The 22506-nt window shown below is 37.3% G+C and overlaps 4 protein-coding genes across 8 annotated transcripts in view; all 4 read right to left on the bottom strand.

Annotated features, from left to right (window-relative positions):
* Window positions 1-613: 613 nt before the first annotated feature.
* Window positions 614-6782, bottom strand: LOC110378144 (ATP-dependent RNA helicase DDX54). Its single transcript, XM_064037248.1, has 12 exons — window positions 6458-6782; window positions 6077-6256; window positions 5642-5825; window positions 4910-5256; window positions 4365-4575; window positions 3797-4029; window positions 3209-3400; window positions 2794-2907; window positions 2423-2562; window positions 1794-1929; window positions 1189-1339; window positions 614-814 (listed from the first exon to the last, which is right to left on the bottom strand). The coding sequence occupies exons 1-12, from the start codon at window positions 6653-6655 to the stop codon at window positions 639-641; spliced, it is 2262 nt and encodes a 753-aa protein (XP_063893318.1). The 5' UTR covers window positions 6656-6782; the 3' UTR covers window positions 614-638.
* Window positions 6783-7994: 1212 nt separating this feature from the next.
* On the bottom strand, window positions 7995-12328 carry LOC110378134 (uncharacterized). 3 transcript variants are annotated; one of them, XM_049838759.2, is made up of 3 exons: window positions 12225-12316; window positions 11992-12090; window positions 7996-11681 (listed from the first exon to the last, which is right to left on the bottom strand). In XM_049838759.2, exon 3 carries the CDS (start codon window positions 11679-11681, stop codon window positions 8172-8174), a length of 3510 nt encoding a protein of 1169 aa, XP_049694716.2. In that variant the 5' UTR covers window positions 11992-12090; window positions 12225-12316; the 3' UTR covers window positions 7996-8171. The 3 variants fall into 3 exon arrangements, with proteins under 3 accessions (XP_049694715.2, XP_049694716.2, XP_063893225.1); XM_049838758.2 differs by lacking the exon at window positions 11992-12090 and having other exon boundaries at window positions 7995-11681; window positions 12225-12328; XM_064037155.1 differs by lacking the exon at window positions 12225-12316 and having other exon boundaries at window positions 11992-12166.
* A 277-nt stretch (window positions 12329-12605) lies between these two features.
* LOC135117623 (uncharacterized) lies at window positions 12606-17306 on the bottom strand. 2 transcript variants are annotated; one of them, XM_064037157.1, is made up of 2 exons: window positions 17241-17306; window positions 12606-16696 (listed from the first exon to the last, which is right to left on the bottom strand). In XM_064037157.1, exon 2 carries the CDS (start codon window positions 16694-16696, stop codon window positions 13187-13189), a length of 3510 nt encoding a protein of 1169 aa, XP_063893227.1. In that variant the 5' UTR covers window positions 17241-17306; the 3' UTR covers window positions 12606-13186. The 2 variants fall into 2 exon arrangements, with proteins under 2 accessions (XP_063893227.1, XP_063893226.1); XM_064037156.1 differs by lacking the exon at window positions 17241-17306 and adding an exon at window positions 17003-17163.
* Window positions 17307-17620: 314 nt separating this feature from the next.
* LOC110378156 (phosphatidylinositol 4-kinase beta) overlaps window positions 17621-22506 on the bottom strand; it is a 51136-nt gene continuing 46250 nt past the window's right edge. For both annotated transcript variants that reach the window (XM_064037301.1, XM_064037302.1), the window contains exons 7-10: window positions 21968-22146; window positions 21323-21434; window positions 20929-21070; window positions 17621-20511 (exon numbers count right to left, since the gene is read on the bottom strand). In XM_064037301.1, coding sequence (XP_063893371.1) covers window positions 20330-20511; window positions 20929-21070; window positions 21323-21434; window positions 21968-22146 — 615 coding nt within the window. In that variant the 3' untranslated portion in view covers window positions 17621-20329. The remainder of the gene's footprint in view (window positions 20512-20928; window positions 21071-21322; window positions 21435-21967; window positions 22147-22506) is intronic.

Here is a 22506-nt window from a genome sequence, read left to right on the forward strand (position 1 = left end):
CGACGGAACACGACGGCTTTTAGTCAGTAAGAGTCTGACACTCCCTCACCGCTGCTAACCCACAGCGGGAGGGGTCATTTGATGTTTTTTTACGTCGTTAAAAAAAAAAGGTATAAGTGGCCCTTGGCTTGTCTTGGCAGCGTCACTCCCGTGCCCCCAGACAAACGTGCTTCCACCTTTATCGGGCTTGACAAAATATAGCCTGGAAAAAGAATCTAGAAACGGAAGTATTTTTTGTCTGTTGGCAACATTTTCAAAATAATAGTAGTAGTGAGGCAACACACCTACTTCTTTTAAATTCTTTTTAATATTGCCTATCTACCTTGCACATCCACCAAATATTGTTATCAGACAATCTTGATACAAACAAGACATGTTTGTTGTGATATATTATTGTTGTTTCGCAGCTAAGCCAACGATGACGTACGAACTTATTTGCATATAAATAAGATTTCTTTACGTACCTACACTAATATGTTGGACATAAAATACGTAGTAACTATTTAGCAATCTATAGAATTTTCTCGAAAAGTTCATTCATTTCTTTTATCAAAATAGTACTTACAGTTGGGTAGCAGTGTCAAGATGCATGATTTTTAATAAAACGTCGATAATCAATTAAAAGAGTTTATTAACGCTTATTTTTTCTTCTTTTTCTTGTTATTCTTAAACTTAAGTTTCTGCTTAATCTTTTCCTTGCGTATCCTTTCCTTAACAATTTGTTGTTTGTTCTTGAACTCTTTAGACTTAGCTTCGGCTGATTTCTTGGCTATGCGCTCGTTGTGTTTCACCCAGTGGGGACGGAACTCGGATGCTATAGGAAAAAAAGATAAAAAAATTTTGTTACATCATACAATGCAATAAATCAAATTCTTTACTGGTTTTATTTGTGGGTTGGGGTTAAAGGATCATGTCATTGCATTTTAAATACAGAATACGTGGACATGATTTAGAAAAGTATGCATTGCAAAAGGGGTAGGTATTAAAAAAATCATACAAATGCGAAAATAACAATGTTTGACTTAAGCACGAGAGCATTATGTGAGTACAAGTCTATGGGGAGAGCGCATATAGGACACACATATAGGGAGAGCAAATATTAACGTAGATAGGGAGAGCAAAACTTAACGCACATAGGGAAACCAAATATGGGAATATATAAGGGGAGTACTTAGGCAACAAACTTACCAGATTTCTTCCTATTAGTATCCTGAGGCTGTTCGTCATCGGAGCCCGCATCAGCCGCGTTACGTTTCCGCCACTCGTCGTATCGGCCGCTGCGGTAGGACGCCGGCACGCGACCGCCGCTCTCTGTGCGGATCATTTTACGACCGCCGTCCTGAAATTTGAAGTTTTGTTTTAGAAGAGTAAGCCTAATTTAGATTTTTAATGTGGCCGAAATATATCTGATGTCCAAATGATATCATATTAAAATTGTACCTATGTCATGTAAAAACGCATCTTAAACACACTTTTCAAAAACGCAAAACGAATTATTTCTTCGTGTACAATTTTTTTCTTCTTGTAATAATTTTATAAGATGTGCTATAAAAACTGAATTTATAAAAACTTCAGCAAATGCAAACCTGAGATTAGTTGTCAAACCCTAGTTATAGACTATCTGTAAGGGATTGCTAAATATGTGCAGTCATTTCTACATTTCTTTCATAGATTTTCAAGTTTATCTCTATAATCTTAGAATTAATGCAGATTGCGAAATTTTTTACAGGATAGCTGGATATACTGGCTGTACAAAAGTTAGCAGATACCTAAATCTTAACATCAATACATACCGGATCAACATGCACCATCTTCTTCCTCTTCCTGTCCCAGCGCAGCATCGCCTTATGCGCTCGCGCACCGTCCCCGCTGTCCGCGTTCAACTCCAGCTGAGCTTGTTCCGCGCCTACCGCGAAGTTTACTGCCATGCTGCAAATATATTGGCATTTATTAGTATAATAATTAAGAAAAATAAAAACTTCACAGAAACTAAAATGGTCCTTATTAAGTAAAATCGTTATAGGTAATAGTCAAAAAACGGCTGTGTGCTGGAGCTTTAATTTTTAATTTATTTATATATTTGTTTTTCTTCTGTTTCAGGATTAATCTGAAGCAGCTGGACTGATTTTGACGGACAACTTTAATAGCTGAATTTTTACATACATTACCTATGAGACCAGACTACATAAGTGTTATTGATGTAAAGGGAGGATTTGTTACTATTATAGTTTTAGGTCCAGAATATGCATATAAATGATCTATACTAAAATAGTATAAATATAATATTTTAAGGGGTTTTTTATATTTATAAATATAATATTTTTTTAATAATTATTATTTGTCCTGAGATAAAAATAAATCAATTTCCATACAAATATAAATCATAATTCGATCAGTAAAAAGATTGATGAAGTCTACTCACCCCATCTCAGTATGTTGATCGCTAGCGTAATGTGAGATATAGTTTTCATCGCGAACCACCTCTTTCTTCTTCTTCTTGGGCGGTTGGTTTGGAGGCCGGCTTAGTTTCGTGTTGCTAGTGTCTTCTAGTATACCTTCAGCCTGAAACGAGAAAAAATCTCGATATTTGAAATATGTAAAAAGTTATTATTGGTATGTGATGTGTTTGAGAATAGAATAAGCACAGAGGTAAGCTCTAAGAAGAATTGATTAAAAAATGTTCAACTATATTTTACAAAACACAAAATTAAATTAGTATCTGTGTTTTTCCTTTCAGAAAAGGCCCGTTTGTCGAAATGTTTATCAATAAATAGTTATTATTTGTGTGTTTACCTTAAGTTTCTTAATGTCCCGAACTTTCTGTACAGTTTTTCCGTGAGCTTGTTTCTTCTTCTTCATAGCTAAATACATAGGCGAATCGTTCTTAGCTGACAGCTCTAATATTGTCTGAAAAAAAAAATACAATTCGGGTTAAAATCTACGTCACTCTCCACTTTGTGTGCCAGTCAAATAATAACAATGTCGGTGTAATTATATAATATAAAAAATATAATAAATATTTTTGCGAGATATTCAATAAAAGTCACACATATGAAAAGAGCATCATGGTAAAAATGTCATTCCCTTTAAATTGTCTCAACATCCGATTTTACACCCGAGTTGCAAAAATATGACTTTCACATGCTTCTATTCATACCCAGCGTTATCGGAAAAGAGAAAAAATTGTCTTTAAAATGTAAGCTCTTACTCCTTTAGGCGTATAATTCTTGATCTTCTCAATCATATCGACAGCGGCGTCATCGTTCTCGTCCACTAGGAAGGGGTGCGTGAGTACGGGGAAGGACGTTATCTTGGCGCGCTTGTTCGCCTCAGCTGATGCAGGTTCGCGCCATTTTATGTACTGCTGCCAGCCGCGGCCACAGACACGGGCTGCGTCTTCCTGGGAATTTGATTATTAAATGTATTAAATAGGTTGATTTTGTTGTTTTAAGAGTCATCTTAAATTGGTAGAAGTGATTGTATGGACGGTTGAAATACTGGCTATATTCAGACTACTTGAACTAGGTGGTAAGTTTCTAGGCTTAATTTTAAGTATTATTAAATCGTCAAAATACACTATAAATAAAATTGTGCCTTGACAATATTTTCATCGTCAATTGTTTAAAATCATAATTCCTGAAGAAATTGTTTTCAAGGCGCAGTCATAAGAAACTACACACGATCTCCAAATACTTAACCTTCTCTCCTTCACGCCTCATGGATAACCATCTCGGCTCCCACGACAGATCTAACGAGTATACTCATAAGCTGAGAAAAGAAAGGAAGAACTACTCACAATCTCCGAATAATTCTTCTCCCAAGCCATAACATCCTGATGTCTTAACTCCAGCAGTGACGTGGGAACTGCCCCCCACACACCGCTAGGACAGGCCAATCCTCTCTCCTTCACTTGTCCGGGGGATATCATCTCGGCTCCCAAGAACAGTTGCAGGTCTAGTAAATGTGCCACGTCTTCTGGGGCGATGAGGGAGAACGCTCTACCCGCACGGCCGGCGCGGGCACTACGACCTAGAAGATTAATGTAAGGTAAATATTTTGGGATGCCAATTTTGTAATGTACCCGGATTCTTTTACTTGAAAACACTTTTCGACAACTTGCTTTTGCTTTTGACGGCTCGTAACCAATTTCCGCTCACACGCACATATGGTCGAAATGGTTTCAAAAGGTTTGACGAGTGTTTAATTAATTATCTTATGTATGTAAACTTTTTTCTCTAGACTCAATACATAAGAGGAACCATGTAGTAGCGTGATATGATTTCAATAATTTTGGAGGATGTTTGCAATTTTATTGATGAGGCAAAAAATATAATAAAATGCTATAGTATATTAGCAATACTTACCAACTCTATGCACAAAAAGCTTTGGCTTAGCTGGGAAGTTGTAATTAATAACAGTGTCCAAAGCCGGGAGATCCAATCCTCTAGCGGCGACATCAGTTACTATAAGTACTGAACATTTCTTGTTCGTGAATCGGCCGAGCGCGATTTTACGTGCGGAGGCGTCTAGGCCGGAGTATGCGTAAGTTGATGATATGCCTGCTTGTTGTAATATCTGCAAAATGAGGTGAACAATATGATTTAACCAAAACAAAAAACAATCTTCGGGTTCTACAATAAAAATATATTTTTATTATGTACATTACTCACTTGTTTTATTTACATAGATATTTACATATTTACAATAAACATAAAAACTATCCTAGTAAAAGAAATAAAAAGAAAACTAAAAAACAATGAAAATGAATCTTCGGGTAGCCTACAATTCCCCTTGTTTTATTAAGAAAGAAAAATAAAAAAACAAAAAACATATTATTATTTTAATGTAATTAACCAACTTCCCAAAATGGATGAGGTTTTTAATTTGTCAGGATCTTTTTTTTACTTACCAAATTCAAATACTCCACATGATGCTTAGTAGCAGCAAATACAACAGCTTGTGGAGTTTTCGCAGTCAAAACTCTATCCAGCAAAATCAATAGGGCTGCGGTCTTCAACTCCGCCCTCACTGCAACCCAGCCAAGCCACAAAGTTGATGGCAATTTCCAGTCAACGTCCAATCTTACAAGTGTAGGGTCTGTGAGACCCGCCCTCGCGAATTCTACAAGCATTTTTGGCAGGGTTGCTGAGAAAAGCAGCGTTTGACGGGTTGATGGTAGCCGGGCGACTATTTCTCGGAGTTGTTCGCCGAAACCAAGCTCGAAGAGTCGGTCAGCTTCGTCAAATACAATTACTTCTGCAGGAGACAAAAAGGAAGAACTTTAGATAAACAGATTTTATTTTCCCTTTTCCTGATCTCTTTCTGGTCGTGTCAGATTGCCGTCCCATCGGCCTATGAGAGTGAAGGAAGAGGGAGTGCACCTGTGTCTACGCAAATGCTTGTGCACTATAATATGTCCTGCGCAGCTGGCTGACCTCCTTACATGAGAACAGCCGCCGTAGCCGATAATCGGCTAGGAGGACATCATCACACAGTGCATTTACATATTGTAGATATAAAGTAAAATTGAATGAATAGTTAATAAATGCAGTTTTTTTTATGTTTTACTAACTTATTTATATATAAAAGTATCTATGTAAATAAATAATAGTCTAATTGACTTATAACAAAGGCTCCTTACTTATATTATCCAGTTTCAAGCTCATTTCTATACAGATGTGTAGGAAACGGCCAGGGGTTGCCACCACAATATCTGGTGCTGTACCGGACATTACACTGAACTGCTGGTCTATTGACTCTCCACCAAGTATTGCAGCAGAAGATAAGCCAGTGAACTTGCCCAGTTCTCGTACAAACCTTAGCGTCTAAAACAGTTAAGTAAAATTTTATTTAGAGGACAAGAATGGGCATATGTAAGTAATATTTCAGAGATCAATAATAGTATTTACACAGTCCTCTTTTTCTTTGTGTAATGAGTGAGTTTAATTTGTTGTACGGCAGTGTTAAGAAATATGAGAAACTCAGTATATTTTTCTATAATGCTGGCATGTATAACGTGGTTACTATGTATCTGTGATGATACTTAAGTTATTTATTTTAATTTAAATGAACATACCTGTAACGCCAATTCCCGAGTAGGTGATAGAATCAAAGCTCTGAAATTCTTTCCAGGTAAAGGTTTGCTATTCGGAGCCAGCAGTTTCTCCAGAATTGGGAGGACAAAACATGCTGTTTTTCCTGAGCCCGTGCGTGCCATGGCCACCACATCTTTGCCAGTTAAAGCTAGAGGAATTGTCTGAAAAAATGTATTAAAGTTACTTCTAGGTATTTGTTGATAAGTTGTTGTCAGCTTATAAAGGTGCTATAATAAAGGTGCTACAACCAATTTTAAAGGTAATAAAGCTTCTGGTTTTGTCAATTTTTACATATCCACGTCAAATAACTGAGCAATCAACTTTGGAGGTTAGATTACGAATCTATGTTTTTATTAGCTTACCTTACGCTGAATAGGTGTCGGTTGTTTATATCCTCGCTTTGTTATACCTTTTATTATAGGGAAACTCAGCCCCATGGACTGAAATCCACCAGAACTCTTCTTTTTCTTCTTATTATTTTGAGTTTCATCTTGGCTGTCCCCCTCATCTGGGGCTTCAAAACCTGGCACATGGTCTTCCAATTCCTTAGGTTTCGTCATTATTACCGTTGTTAAGATATAAATTAGGTAAATTACATTATTCTATTTCAAAAGCACGTGAACTATTAGTAAAATAATAAAGCACGAAAGCGTGTTATTATTTTGACACAGTGTTGCCAGATGATGATCTAGCATTCTCCCCAAATCTTACTCAAAATCCCCCCAAAATGTTAGTGTTTTGAGAAAAAACCCCCAGTAATTAGAAAAATATTTATTTAAATACAATCATTTATAATAATTTAGCAATTGCTTCCATGACTCATCATCCTCACTTACGTCGCCGGCTGCAGTTCCGAGAGTTCCGTAAATCTCTTGAGCATCTTTAAAGTTACTTTAAAATTAACACATCCTTCCGGCATTGAATATCTCTCATATAATATACTCTCAAAATAGATTCGGTCGTGTTGATGGCTAATCTGTTTCTCAGTTTGTCTTTAATAATCGCAACTTGCGAGAAAGCTCTTTCCACAACCGCGTTAGAAAAAGGCAACGACAAAATTCCTAATGCCAATTTGCTTACATGTCCGTATCATGTGGTAGTGTGTGTATGTTTTTGTGTGTTCTATGGTGCGTTCAAATTAAGTAGTGAGTAATTTGGTAGCGTTTAGTCATAAAACTTTTTAGAAAAATCCTCCAACTCCCTCCAAGCCAATTTTTAATCCCCCCGCTGATCCCCCCAAAGGATTCTTCCCCCCAAAAAATCCCCCATGGGCAGAAAATACCCCCAAATTTGGGGGGAATCCCCCCCATCTGGCATCACTGTTTTGACATTTTCACGTCCACAATTCTAATGTCACTTGTCAATTGTCAGTAAATGACACTGACGCATTCTCGTTTTTGACACTAATTTGAGACAGATAGCTTTCGAATTGTTTTGTTTGGGAATTTTAATTAGCGATTAATCATCAATTAATCAATTAAAAATTGTGTTTATTAGATGCTTTAGTAGATTTGTATAATGATATTGCATACTTTTTTGTAAATACATTACTATTTGCACTGAACGCCTAGTTGAAGAATGGAAGTCCTCCGTGTTACTGCTAAGGTACGTTTTGGAAGCTGCCGACTGTAACTACCGACCGCACGCGCCGCGACTGCACTGGTTTCTATGCAATATGCATTTACATGAAATCGTTTTAAGATCACTTCTATCCATGTAAAAAGTTTAAACGGTTCATTTAGATCAGTTTCATGTAGATATGTAGATACCAACCAGTACAGCTGCGGCCGATTTCATAGGTACAGTCGCGGTACGTGCGGTCAATTCGAAATTTAAAAAATCTTAACTTTCATTCAAATCTTGCAGGTATAGAAAATAAAAGACAGACATAATAAAATTAAGCTATATTTTTTTGAGGCAATAACAATCATTTGGAGATATGAAAGTATCATAAGTAAATAAGAGTCTAATTGCTGTTATTAGCACCTAGTCAAACTCCGAGATAATTTTAAAACGTTAAAAAAATAAAAAATATGTACATATTATTATAATCAAAATGTTTAACGTATACCAACTTCATAAAACAGCAAAAGCTATCAAATGTACATCTTTATCCTGTTCCATTACAGCTTGGATTTCCTTTCTAGCATTTTCATTTATACTGTGTTGATGTTCTTTAAATACATGAACTGCTAAACGACGTTGAAGACCAACGCTTTCTTCCCACAAACCTTTGATAACTGATTCAATGAACTTAGCCGTCACAGTTCCTCTGAACCTGTAATCCTGTAAGTAGTTAACCAAGGCACCGGCATACAATTCTATTATAGAGTCAAAGAACGTACTCACAAGATTAGCCACCTCTTTGGCTATGTATCTGCCAAACACGAAGCCCACAGCTTCCGCACACTCCACTTTCTGCTTTTGTAAATCAAGAAAAACCTCTGGCACTTGTTTCATGGTCTGCCTTACTGCTTTGAAATACAACATGGTCAAATGTACCTCCGCATAGTTGTCAAAATATTTTTCCTTTGGCATGAATGTCTGTATCCAAGCCAAAATCCTCTCGATGACCAATGGACATAATTCATATTTGGTATCTATAAATGCTGCATTGTACTTTAAATTCTTCTTTATTTGCTCTAACCTTGCCTGAATATGCTTGTCTCCAGTGCTTCGAAGACTATCTAAGCGCTCAAAAAATGCTCCTCCTATCTTAGCAAATCTCTTGTCTAGATTTTCGTTATTCTTTGACAACATCAAGTACCTAATAAAAATTGCTGGAAGCGATAACGGTATGTCATCCGCATCAATCGGAGTCTTCTGCAATAAATGTAACAAAATATTTTCTATCATATCTTCGTTGATCTTGGGAAGCAACATGCACAAATCACAAAGCAACTGTGACGAAATTGAATTTGAAATTTTATCCATCACAAGGTACAACGTTGCACAATAATCAGGTTTGATGCTAACAGGAATCCATTCTGTTTTCACAAGTAAGTGGCGCAGTCTCTCACGAGATGATAGGTCAACACTAGAAACTAAGGGTTTTATACAATCCCAAACTTTGGTATTACTGTTAGTACCAAAGTGACGGAAGTATGACAGTGCTGTGCGCAGAGCTACAACGGGATGCAGCTTTGCTGCTGATGCCAAGCTTTCTAGAAGTAACTCGCTTTCAGACCGTATACAAAGCGCCACAGCTACTCTCACAGTACGCTTTTCAGATGCTAAGAGTCTAATTATACCCGCTCTGTCAACTCTTCGAGAAAGCATTGCTTGCGTAGCTATTGCTTTCACGCCAGCTTTGCGCCACCCCCATTGCAACAGATTTATACGGGGGCGGGCGATATGCGCACATGCCCTTAATCTTGCTGCAAACTTAGACTGATCATCACCTACTGCGTCTAACTTACACAATTCGGTCTCAAATTGATTGTACCAGAGTCCTACTACCGACCTTGCCAATGTCGCGTTTTTACAATTCATATTTTTAATAGATATGATCTTTTCGTTCAATAAAGACTTGAGATGTACAATAAAATCCTCATCCTGGTTGAAATATACCCCGAGCTTGCAGAAGAAACTGTCAAATCGTGATTCACTGTTAGTTACTATATCTGCAAGCATAGCTATATCAAGAGCTGATGGGTCATGACGCAAAGCGTTCAAACAAGCTTCCTGATCACACCGAAATTTTAAATTAACTCTGAATAACTCACGTCGTCCTATTCCTGCCTTGTAAAACCGTTCGAGTAAGGGTTTTGCAATGTTTGCGTCTTGCAAAGCTAAGTTTTTTACAATTTCTAGGATTGGCGATTCTGCCTTGACAGGAACATGGTATATGTCTATGATATCCTGCAATTGGCTTATGCGCTCTGCAGTTACAGTAGTCTCACTATGTGCAGCGGCAGCAATCAACATGTCTTGTAGGCCTCTCGAAATCAATGTTCGCTCGTTCGCTATTAGAGCATATTCCGCTAGCGGCGAAAAGTTTTTAAGAAAAGCGGCGCACACTTTATTTTTGCAATCACCAGATAACAAGTGCCGAATCACAACTGCGTGCAATCCCTCGGTACATTCGGCTTCGGCTGGTGCACCATCGAATCCAAGGCCGTGTCCAAAATCTAAGAAATTTTGCCAAACATCTGCGGGTAAGCGCCAGACGTTAGCGCGTTTAACAAGGCTGCGGAGTATGGACGCACGGATATGAGGTGGCTCATTCTGATGCCGTAAAGCTAATTTTAACAACGCCGCCACAGCATCGTTTCGCCCACCGCTCTTGCTCACTAAAACAAGAAAAATATCACGACGCCTTTCCGATGATCCAGCGCGTACTAAGCGCTGCCCTAAATCATGAAGAGCTCTTTCAAACCCGATAAACCGAAATTCATCGAACAGCCGATCTAAATCAGTTTTAACTGAAGTAACTATGCGAGATCCTTCATAACGACAAAATTTTCTTCTTTTGAGCAAGTACCTAAAATCTCCCATTTCCGGTCCGTAGATAGGCTCACATTTCTCATCGTAGAATAAATGTGGATTAGAATCAATTGGAGGAGGTGGTTTGGGCGTTGCGTATGGCCATTCTTCGAGACATTTACCAATATCCTTTTCAACGAACACTCGTTTTTTGAACACTGCTCTTTTATCTGGACTAAGTCGCTTTACAAACGGCTCTACGACTTTGTACTCAAACCAATGCTGCAGGTATTTTGCTCGAGCTAACTGAATCACAACCTCTTGACATTCCTCTACAGTCAGCCGAGCAGCAAGGGTCGGGATATGCAGGAAATGCGCTACGTACAGCTCCAATTTACTTGTAAACCTGTTTTTATGATATCGCAGGATATAGTCAGTTGCCAATGGACTGAATCTAGGAAACGTATTCACATTGAAATATTTTTCCATGATATCTAAAAACATATCTGAATCTGATTTCAGCACACATTTCACGCTTTTATAGAACGCTTTTTCATGTCGAAGATAACAGGATCTTACTTCTTCATCGGTTGTCAAAGAATCGAAATATATTTTGGCGACCTGAGGGCATTTCTCGCAGAGTACCTTGAAATCATGACTCGATAATTTTGCCAATATTTTAGGAACCTCTTCAAGTATGAAACCCTTTTTACAGTGACTGAGAAACTTAATGGCAAACCTAAATTCTTTTTCTTTGTAATGCTGGTAAAACTCCTGACACGCTGCTTGGTCTCGTAGATTTAAAGAAATCCAATGTCTCATTTTAGTAACTGCTGGCGAAATCATTTCTGGGAAGAGAACATCTTCTAAATATTTTGGGTTTATGATTTCACGAGAGTTAAGAAGCCATGAGAATTTCAGAGCTCTGCTTACGAATAGCATGTCATCATCTTTTAAGTTACGAATGATGTATTCTACATTTTTAAGTTTTCCAGCACAGTCTATCTTAAAAAGCCGATCAACTGGACCTTGTTCGGGAAGATATTCGATGTCTTGGAAAGACACTCCGCTGTCTACAGCTTTATTCACCAAGGAGTTGAGATGCCGATGCCGTTGTCCAAGGTTATCCCCCGATAAGATGATTGGTAGAAGCGATGTCATCTGGAAGGATATTAGAAAATATATTAGTCGATTATGTTTTATGACGTAAAAAGAGAGCTTACAATGACCGGTTTTAATAAATCAAAAGCCAGAAAGTCTGACAACTAGACGTACCAAAGCGTAGGTATCGACTTGCCCAGGAAACTGGGTTGAGGTGGTCAGATAGGTAGTTTTGTATGTTACATGTAAAACACTGGTATTCAGCTGCATCCTGTTTAAACAGGACGCCACCAACACATTTTGGAAAAAGCAAATGATGACGATGGGCAACAAAAATGAAAATAATGCTAAAAACTAAAACTTAACTTACCTTGAATTCTTAATATCCGGAACTATTCCAATATTTCAAATATCATCTCAAGTGCAAGAAAACCACAGAAAGCAGTAAATATACAAGCCCAAGTGCCGGCTAAATTGAAGCAAACAAAAATATAATGCAGATAGCGTGCGCGACCTTGATGTTATTTTAACAATGATGACTAACTACACAAGTAGGCACTACATATAGTTAAAGATTATCAATACATAGAAGAAACCACTTACATTATCGTAATCAAAATAAGTGTTATGAATGGAATTAAATATTAAAATCTTATTTGTTGTAATGTTCAATAAAAAAACATGGCCGACGTAAAACTAAAACCAATTTAATAATCTGTACCAAAAATAACCTTCGGCTAGCCCGCGAATTTCAAACGTAATCAAATTGCCGAAATTGAATTTTGCCGAGACGGACTAATGTAGCACATAGTTGGGTGGGTCACGGGTGTAGAGTCGTGTAGTAATTCTTCCTTCTGTTGACTAGGTTTTTACACAGATAAATCTGTATTGATATGAATCTTACCTGGGTACGTAAGAATACACCAACATTTTTCTAAAGATGTTATATGATGGCAGTTCTAGGGTTAAAATAAAAGCCACATAAAAAATCATGATTGTGTATATTTAAAACATTAAGATAAACGATAGCAGTCTTACCTAAAGAGACTTGACTAGGTACCTAAGATTTAGGTAGTCTCCTTAGGTTTAGGTCCTAAGACTACCTAAGACTTGACAAAAAAAAATTCAAATTATGACGTTGACATATGGTTCATTTTGCAGCCACAATTTTTTAGACAAGTGTAAAACAGGTGTTTAAGTTTTTGTAGTAAGGCCATAGATGTTAGAATACCTACTTCCTACTTACAATAACCTGTACATGATGATAAATAAAGAATTAATTTCGAGGAGGAAGTTATCTAGTTTCCAACATTTGCAATATTTAATATTGACCGTTAATTAAGCAAAAACGAATATAATATTTATAGGTACGTCAATTATATACTATCTATTTGTTCAATGCGACATTACAATAGTTCACCCACACAAATGTAATGGTAATAAATAAATATGGATTTATTAAGACTGAATTTTGAACTGAGAGACAATTTCAAATAATAGGTAATATAAAACCCAAAACTAACTAGTAGATACCTATGTTATTGCGGATATAGTTGGTAGTTATTTTATAAAACAGCAAAAGCTATCAAATGTACATCTTTATCCTGTTCCATTACAGCTTGGATTTCCTTTCTAGCATTTTCATTTATACTATGTTGATGTTCTTCAAATACATAAACTGCTAAACGACGTTGAAGACCAACGCTTTCTTCCCACAAACCTTTGATAACTGATTCAATGAACTTAGCCGTCACAGTTCCTCTTAACCTGTAATCCTGTAAGTAGTTAACCAATGCACCGGCATACAACTCTAGTATAGAGTCAAAGAACGTACTCACAAGATTAGCCACCTCTTTGGCTATGTATTTGCCAAACACGAAGCCCACAGCTTCCGCACACTCCACCTTCTGCTTCTGTAAATCAAGAAAAACCTCTGGCACTTGTTTCATGGTCTGCCTTACTGCTTTGAAATACAACATGGTCAAATGTATCTCTGCATAGTTGTCAAAATATTCTTCCTTTGGCATGAATATCCGTATCCAAGCCAAGATTCTCTCGATGACTAATGGGCATAATTCATATTTGGTATCTATAAATGCTGCATTGTACTTTAAATTCTCCTTTATTTGCTCTAATCTTACGCGAATATGCTTGTCTCCAGTGCTTCGAAGACTGTCTAAGCGCTCAAAAAATGCTCCTCCTATCTTAGCAAATCTCTTGTCTAGATCTTTGTTATTCTTTGACAACATCAAGTACCTAATAAAAATTGCTGGATACGATAACGGTATGTCATCCGCATCAGTCGGAGTCTTCTGCAATAAATGTAACAAAATATTTTCTATTATATCTTCGTCGATCTTGGGAAGCAACATGCACAAATCACAAAGCAATTGTGCCGAAATAGAATTTGATATTTTGTCTATCGCAAGGTACAACGTTGCACAATAATCAGGGTTGATGCTAACAGGAATCCATTCTGTTTTCACAAGTAACTGGCGCAGTCTCTCACGAGATGATAGGTCGACACTAGAAACTAAGGGTTTTATACAATCCCAAACTTTGGTATTACTGTTAGTACCAAAGTGACGGAAGTATGACAGTGCTGTGCGCAGAGCTACAACGGGATGCAGCTTTGCTGCTGATGCCAAGCTTTCTAGAAGTAACTCGCTTTCAGACCGTATACAAAGCGCCACAGCTACTCTCACAGTACGCTTTTCAGATGCTAATAGTCTAATTATACCCGCTCTGTCCACTCTTCGAGAACGCATTGCTTGCGTAGCTATTGCTTTCACGCCAGCTTTGCCCCAACCCCATTGCAACAGATTTATACGTGGGCGGGCGATATGCGCACATGCCCTTAATCTTGCTGCAAACTTAGACTGATCATCACCTGCTGCATCCAACTTGCACAATTCGGTCTCAAATTGATTGTACCAGAGTCTTGCTACCGACCTTGCCAATGTCGCGGTTTTACAATTCGTATTCTTAATAGATATGATCTTCTCGTTCAATAAAGACTTGAGATGTACAATAAAATCCTCATCCTGGTTGAAATATACCCCGAGCTTGCAGAAAAAACTGTCGAATCGTGATTCACTGTTAGTTACTATGTCTGCAACCATATCTATATCAAGAGCTGATGGGTCATGACGCAAAGCGTTCAAACAAGCTTCCTGATCACACCGAAATTTTAAATTAACTCTGAATAACTCACGTCGTCCTATTCCTGCCTTGTAAAACCGTTCGAGTAAGGGTTTTGCAATGTTTGCGTCTTGCAAAGCTAAGTTTTTTACAATTTCTAGGATTGGCGATTCTGCCTTGACAGGAACATGGTATATGTCTATGATATCCTGCAATTGGCTTATGCGCTCTGCAGTTACAGTAGTCTCACTGTCTGCAGCGGCAGCAATCAACATGTCTTGTAGGCCTCTGGAAATCAATGTTCGCTCGTTCGCTGTTAGAGCATATTCCGCTAGCGGCGAAAAGTTTTTAAGAAAAGCGGCGCACACGTTATTTTTGCATTCGCCGGATAATAAGTGCCGAATCACAACTGCGTGCAATCCCTCGGTACATTCGGCTTCGGCTGGTGCACCATCGAATCCAAGGCCGTGTCCAAAATCTAAGAAATTTTGCCAAACATCTGCGGGTAAGCGCCAGACGTTAGCACGCTTAACAAGGCTGCGGAGTATGGACGCACGGATATGAGGTGGCTCATTTTGATGCCGTAAAGCTAATTTTAACAACGCCGCCACAGCATCGTTTCGCCCTCCGCTCTTGCTCACTAAAACAAGAAAAATATCACGACGCCTTTCCGATGATCCAGCACGTACTAAACGCAGCCCTAAATCATGAAGAGCTCTTTCAAATCCGATAAACCGAAATTCATCAAACAGCCGATCTAAATCAGTTTTAACTGAAGTAGCTATGCGAGATCCTTCATAACTAAAAAATTTTCCTTTTTTGAGCATGTACCTAAAATCTCCCATTTCAAGTCCGTAGATAGGCCCACATTTCTTATCATCGAATAAATGCGGATTTGGATCAATTGAAGGAGGTGGTTTGGGCGTCGCGTATGGCCATACTTCGACGCATTTACCAATATCCTTTTCAACGAACACTCGTTTTTTGAACACTGCTCTTTTATCTGGACTAAGTCGCTTTACAAACTGCTCTACGACTTTATACTCAAACCAATGCTGCAGGTATTTTGCTCGAGCTAACTGAATCACAACCTCTTGACATTCCTCTACAGTCAGCCGAGCAGCAAGGGTCGGGATATGCAGGAAGTGCGCTACGTACAGCTCCAATTTACTCGTAAACCTGTTTTTATGATATCGCAGGATATAGTCAGTTGCCAATGGACTGAATCTAGGAAACGTATTCACATTGAAATATTTTTCCATGATATCTAAAAACATATCTGAATCTGATTTCAGCACACATTTCACGCTGTTATAGAACGCTTTTTCTTGTCGAAGATAACAGGATCTTACTTCTTCATCGGTTGTCAAAGAATCGAAATATATTTTGGCGACCTGAGGGCATTTCTCACAGAGTACCTTGAAATCATGACTCGATAATTTTGTCAATATTTTAGGAACCTCTTCAATTATGAAACCCTTTTGACAGTGACCGAGAAACTTAATGGCAAACCTAAATTCTTTTTCTTTGTAATGCTGGTAAAACTCCTGACACGCTGCTTGGTCTCGTAGATTTAAAGAAATCCAATGTCTCATTTTAGTAACTGCTGGCGAAATCATTTCTGGGAAGAGAACATCTTCTAAATATTTTGGGTTTATGATTTCACGACAGTTAAGAAGCCATGAGAATTTCAGAGCTCTGCTTACGAATAGCATGTCATCATCTTTTAAGTTACGAATGATGTATTCTACATTTTTAAGTTTTCCAGCAAAGTCTATCTTAAAAAGCCGATCAACTGGACCTTGTTCGGGAAGATATTCGATGTCTTGGAAAGACACTCCGCTATCTACAGCTTTATTCACCAAGGAGTTGAGATGCCGATGCCGTTGTCCAAGGTGGTCCCCCGATAAGGTGATCGGTATAAACGATGTCATCTGGAAGGATATTAGAAAATATATAAGTCGATTATGTTGTATAACGTAAAAAGAGAGCTTACAATAACCGGTTTTAATAAACCAAAAGCCAGAAAGTCTGACAACTAGACTTACCAAAGAGTTTCGACTTGCCCAGGATACTGGGTTGAGGTTGAGGTGGTCAGATAGGTAGTTTTGTATGTTACATGTAAAACACTGGTATTCAGCTGCATCCTGTTTAAACAGGACGCCACCAACACAATTTGGAAAAAGCAAATGATGACGACGGGCAACAAAGATGAAAATAATGCTAAAAACTTAACTTACCTTGAATTCTTAATATCCGGAACTATTCGAATATTTCAAATATCATCTCAAGTGCAAGAAAACCACAGAAAGCAGTAAATATACAAGCCCAAGTGCCGGCTAAAATGAAGCAAACAAAAATATAATGCAGATAGCGTGCGCGACCTTGATGTTATTTTAAAAATGATGACTAACTCCACAAGTAGGCACTACATATATTATAGTTAAAGATTATCAATATATAGAAGCAACCACTTACATTATCGTAATCAAAATAAGTGTTATATGAATGGAATTAAATATTAAAATCTTATTTGTTGTAATGTTCAATAAAAAAACATGGCCGACGTAAAACTACAAGCAATTTAATAATCTGTACCAAAAATAACCTTCGGCTAGCCCGCGAATTTCAAACGAAATCGAATTGCCGAAAATTAATTTTGCCGAGACGGACTAATGTAGCACATAGTAGGGTGGGTCATGGGTGTAGAATCGTGTAGCACTTGTTCCTCCTGTTGACTAGGTTTTTACACAGATACATCTGTATTGATATAAATCTTGCCTGAGTACGTAAGAATACAACATTTTTCTTAAGATGCTATATGATGGCAGTTCTAGGTTTGAAATAAAAGCCACATAAAAAATCATGATTATGTATATTTAAAAAATTAAGATAAACGATAGATGTTAGAGTACCTACTTACAATTACCTGTACATGATGATAAATAACGAATTAATTTCGAGGAGAAAGTTATCTTTATCTTAGTTTCGGACATTTGCAATATTGTCTTAAACAGAATAATTTAATATTGACCGTAAGCAAAAACGTTTATATACAGATATAATTATAATTTTCAACTTTAAACAAATATGAGACTATAATGAATATAATATTTATAGGTACGTCAATTATATACTATCTATTTGTCCAATGCGACATTACAATAGTTCACCCACACACAAATATAATGGTAATAAATATGGATTTATTAGGGCTAGATTTTAAGCTGAGAGACAATTTATACAAAACTATAAGTAGCGTCTTGAAGGCCAGTCTACATCGCAGGATCTTTAATGCCTAGCGGAAGAGCTAAGTACATAAAAAGCGCAAAATAAATCTTAAAATATTCTACAATAAGGCGTATTATTGCTTGATTCATTATACAGATCCCATATATTCACGAATACGAAGCAATGGATTAATGATGCATACTTCTTCATTACACCCAAGACCGTTATTGGGAAGTTGAAATGGAAGACACATCTTGTTCTAGCATTCGACTCCTGACTTCTTTTGCTTACGATTTCGTGCATATGTGCCGCACTAACATGTTTTTAACAAACATTTAAGTTGAACAGTAGACAACGGCATAATAATATCTAGCATTTCATAAAGTTCCATTATACAAAATCAAAGCAGCGACGTAAACTGGCCCTGACTATGTATGTGTCAACTAAAACTTGACACTGTATTCTAGTTTAACATCGTATTATACAAGAAATATAAATATAAAATATATGACGTCATAAAATAAAATGCACGGTATTTACATCCTTGTCTCAACATATATTTTTGCCGTTTATAAAGGCTTTATATTGAATAGAACAGCATTATATCTGTGACTGATTTACTTATCTCTCAGTGTAGTATAGCCGTTTATATCCTGTTTGAGAGCGCCTGGGCATTAGATTGTATATAAAAAGATCACGTATTTCAGATGTCAATTTTTAAGGAAGAAGTTTAACACTTCATAAAGAATATACTATTTACTATAGTATGGAAATTTTCGATCTTTTCCCTTCGGTCTCAGAATAGCTAGCTGGTTAGAGCTCTACTGTATTTCTTTACCTAGAATATGTCATTTATTTTGAGGAGAAAATTGGAATATTAGAGTGGACATATTTAAAAATATAAACATCTCGTCATTGCTATAGTTAAAAATTTGGCAACATTCTCACTCCCCTTTTAATACCTTTAGATGTCGAAAGGTCAATGATACGAGGTATTATACTAATCAATGTTTACTCCTTCATTTTAACATTACAATAATATTGGTTCCATTACCTACCTAATGGCAACACTGCCCACAACACAGAATAACAATAATCCCATATATCATACATACATCGATATAATTCATAAAACGTCTATTTTGTTATATAGATCCACCTAATTTATTTGGTGTCTCTGAGTATATCTAGCGTTGGACATTTAACAATAAGATTTTCGATTTCCGTATTATTCTAAAAGTACTTAACATCTAAAACAATGCCATTTTTACACATTCCTTTGGCATATCGTTCGCATTCATGTCAGTAACATCAATTTATCATTCGTTTCGCATTCATGTCTTCCAATGTACATACAGGATAAAACTTAAATTTAATCGGCTAAGAAACCTAAATCTAAACCACTCTTCATGCCTGAACAATCAGTCTTCTCATTGCGAAAATTATCATAATTTCATTTTATTATTTACATATTTTTTATTTTAGAATTTTATAACATTCTATTTGCAGTAACCTTTATACATGAAAAATATGAATCTGTCAATCTGTTTATTTTTACAAAGCACTAAAGGGATCTACAGTGGACGGGTCAAACATATTGTGAATGATCGAGTGTTCATGTTTGAGCAAATAAGACTAAGATTCCAAGGTACAGCGTGTCAGTGGGGTTATGGCACTAAATTTACAAAATCTACGTGATGTAAGCTATGATATACAAGTTAACGTAGTACGCGAATCTCAAAATTTCTAAACCAATATATGGATTGAAGATAATGTCGACTCTCATGACGCTCTGTATAATGAGAAAATGAGTTTCAGTTAGAGAGTGATAACACATTCAATTCAAATATTACTAAAGAATTTCTTTGTCTCTTTTTAGTAAGTCATTTTCTAAAGTGCAAGTGCTCATATTGTAAGCTATAGTATAACGAAACTTTAAGGAATAAAGTACCCTTTAATGGTGAATATCAGTAGTCTGACATGCTATTGTCTAAATCACCTCACAAGACTCAACATATTGTTAATTTTAACCAATGAATATACTTATACAGCGTGGTGACGTGGCTATGTGGTGAAAGTTAAATGAACCTTCAAGAATGGGACTTCCAAATTCCTGAACTTCTATTTGCAACAACGAACGAGATTCAACGGCAACCGTACATTCGTCGTCATATATTGAACAGTACCATCAAAGGGTCAACAAGAGACAAAACACTACATGAAAAGCACGACAGAGGATTTAACGAATACAATTGAGTAGGAGTAGGCTATAGCTACGCGTGTAAGTGACTACTAACGTCCCATAAGTCGTATAATACTCGACAGTGTGTCCCTGGCTACAGTATGCCGTTGGTGTAGTACTGGTAGTTGTCGTAGAGTCGCGTGGACAGTGAGTTGAGCGCGTCTCGCACGAGCTTGTCGACGAGGGCTTGTAGTTGCGGCTCCGTGCGCCCGAGGTGGAAGCGCGCGCGGAACGACGATACCGCGCTGCTACTGCGCAGGCACGCTAGCTGACCGCCTAGGGACAAATTCATTGGTTACTTATCGAAGAAAAGGTTTTAAAATTCACACAAAAAAAAATCTATTTCACACAAGGACATTTCAAAGACATTATATTTGAATGAGTCTAGTGGATCCACGGCTATCTGTCATCACCCAACTCCAATTACTATAGCAAAATAAGTTAAGTTTACGCATTATAAACGTCTGAGACAATTGAAGCGATTTGGATGACATTGGCACATAAATTACTTAAATTTTGTAAGACCAAAAAAGTGTCTAAAATTTGTGTTAATCGAACACACAGACAGGTGTGCAATTTTTTTACGGAATTTGATTAGCATATTAATCGAGGAGTAGTTACGAGATGACATATCTATGTAAAAATTCTCGAGTTTTATTTTATTTTTTGATTTATATTGTCTTCTAAACATACCCATCCGCATAAGTTCAACAACATGTATGATCTGATCGCAGTGCTTCCGAGCGGCTATCAAACCGCGCAGTATCAATATCTTGAAGTACTGGAACATGTCCGAGTTCTCGCCGTCCATCACTTCCACGAACTCTTGCGTCAACTGGAATCACAATTGATTTATTTACTTTAATTAACAGTTTATGAAAACGAAGAAAAATAAAACAACCAACTACTAAGGCACTGCTTATTTCCTAAGAAATAATTGTTCTAACATTATTATTACTTCAGTCTTTATTGTACCAACAATAAGTATGTAAATAAAAATCCAAAAAAGATGAAATAAATATTCACATAGGAGGTGAAAATGTCGATAATTTTAATATGTATGTAACTATGAAATTATGATAATTACCTTAAATGGTGAGCTCTCAAATCCAAGATTTTTGGGTGATATTGAGAATATGAAGCCAAAATCTATGTGGATAATGTGACCCGTGCTGTCCAGCAAAATATTTCCGTTATGCCTGAAACAAGAAAACTCATTTACTTAAAAAAATGTACAATGACATCCGAACAAAAGTAGTATAAAATTAGCAGAGCATATGGAATACTTTTAAATCGGAGTGTGTCAGTAGATAAGTTATTTTTGTGGGTAGTCATCAAATCATCCCTTTCGCTTTTGATGCAGCATGAGGGAATGTCAGACTCATTCTGATTAAAACCCACCATGTTCGTTGTTAACCCCTTTATGTACCACGGTCGCGGTAACTCTTTCGAACAATACCGTAGCCCCGCCAGGAAGATATCCCTAAAATTTCAGACAGATTCCCCTTGCCTGACTGCTTCTTTATTTGGAGGGATACCGAGTTTTGCACACATTAATCGCCCTCATCATCGCCCGAGTCTTTTCCCAATTATGTTGGGGTCGGCTACCAGCCTCACGGAATGCAGTTGAGTATCATAGTTTTACAAGGAGCGACTGCCTGTCTGACCTTCAACCCAGTTACCTGGGCAACCCTTTGCCTAATAAACCTTAATATTTGAGACAGATTCCTACCTGTCTTTAAGCTGCAGCAGGTAGCTGGTAAGCGCGTACGCGGCGGCAGACTCGACGAAGTTGTTCTGCGCTCGCAGGAAGCCCTCGCTGTTTGGCGGCCCGTGTTCTAGCTCTAACCACGCGCGAAGACTCTTGCCTGACTGCTTCTTTATTTGATGAAGGGATACTGAGTTTAGTACCTGAGGAAAACAACAAAAAAGTTAGACATATTAGATCATAAACTATCAACCTCGTTATGTTCTCGAAACGTGGATGGGGAGAGTAGGTAAATGCTTTCTTATACCATGTTCTGGTGGCATTATTGCGATTAACGAGACGAGCATTGGACCAACGGCCTGCTATTTGAGCAAAACTTAAAGAACAATGAAATTGGGTTTAAAGTCTAGAATGTCGAGGTTTAAGAACAAATACTCCATCATATTTAAATCATACAATTTCATCTTCTACATTATAACTAGCACTAACTAACACTATACATCGGTCTAGAGCAGTAAATAATGTATGTGACCTCACAACAGGTTCAAAAGAAAATACATTGA

This window comes from Helicoverpa armigera, chromosome 12 (genome assembly GCF_030705265.1).
Source record: "Helicoverpa armigera isolate CAAS_96S chromosome 12, ASM3070526v1, whole genome shotgun sequence".
Taxonomy (NCBI): domain Eukaryota; kingdom Metazoa; phylum Arthropoda; class Insecta; order Lepidoptera; family Noctuidae; genus Helicoverpa; species Helicoverpa armigera.

Excerpts from the sequence above, each read along its gene's own strand:
- LOC110378144 (XM_064037248.1), bottom strand. The coding sequence starts at position 6,655 with ATGACGAAACCTAAGGAATTGGAAGACCATGTGCCAGGTTTTGAAGCC. Across the intron at positions 4,576-4,909 it reads ATGTGGAGTATTTGAATTTG|ATATTACAACAAGCAGGCAT; the intron begins GTAAGTAAAAAA and ends CTCATTTTGCAG. Across the intron at positions 4,030-4,364 it reads GCTTTTTGTGCATAGAGTTG|GTCGTAGTGCCCGCGCCGGC; the intron begins GTAAGTATTGCT and ends TTAATCTTCTAG.
- LOC110378134 (XM_049838758.2), bottom strand. The coding sequence starts at position 11,681 with ATGACATCGCTTCTACCAATCATCTTATCGGGGGATAACCTTGGACAA.
- LOC135117623 (XM_064037157.1), bottom strand. The coding sequence starts at position 16,696 with ATGACATCGTTTATACCGATCACCTTATCGGGGGACCACCTTGGACAA.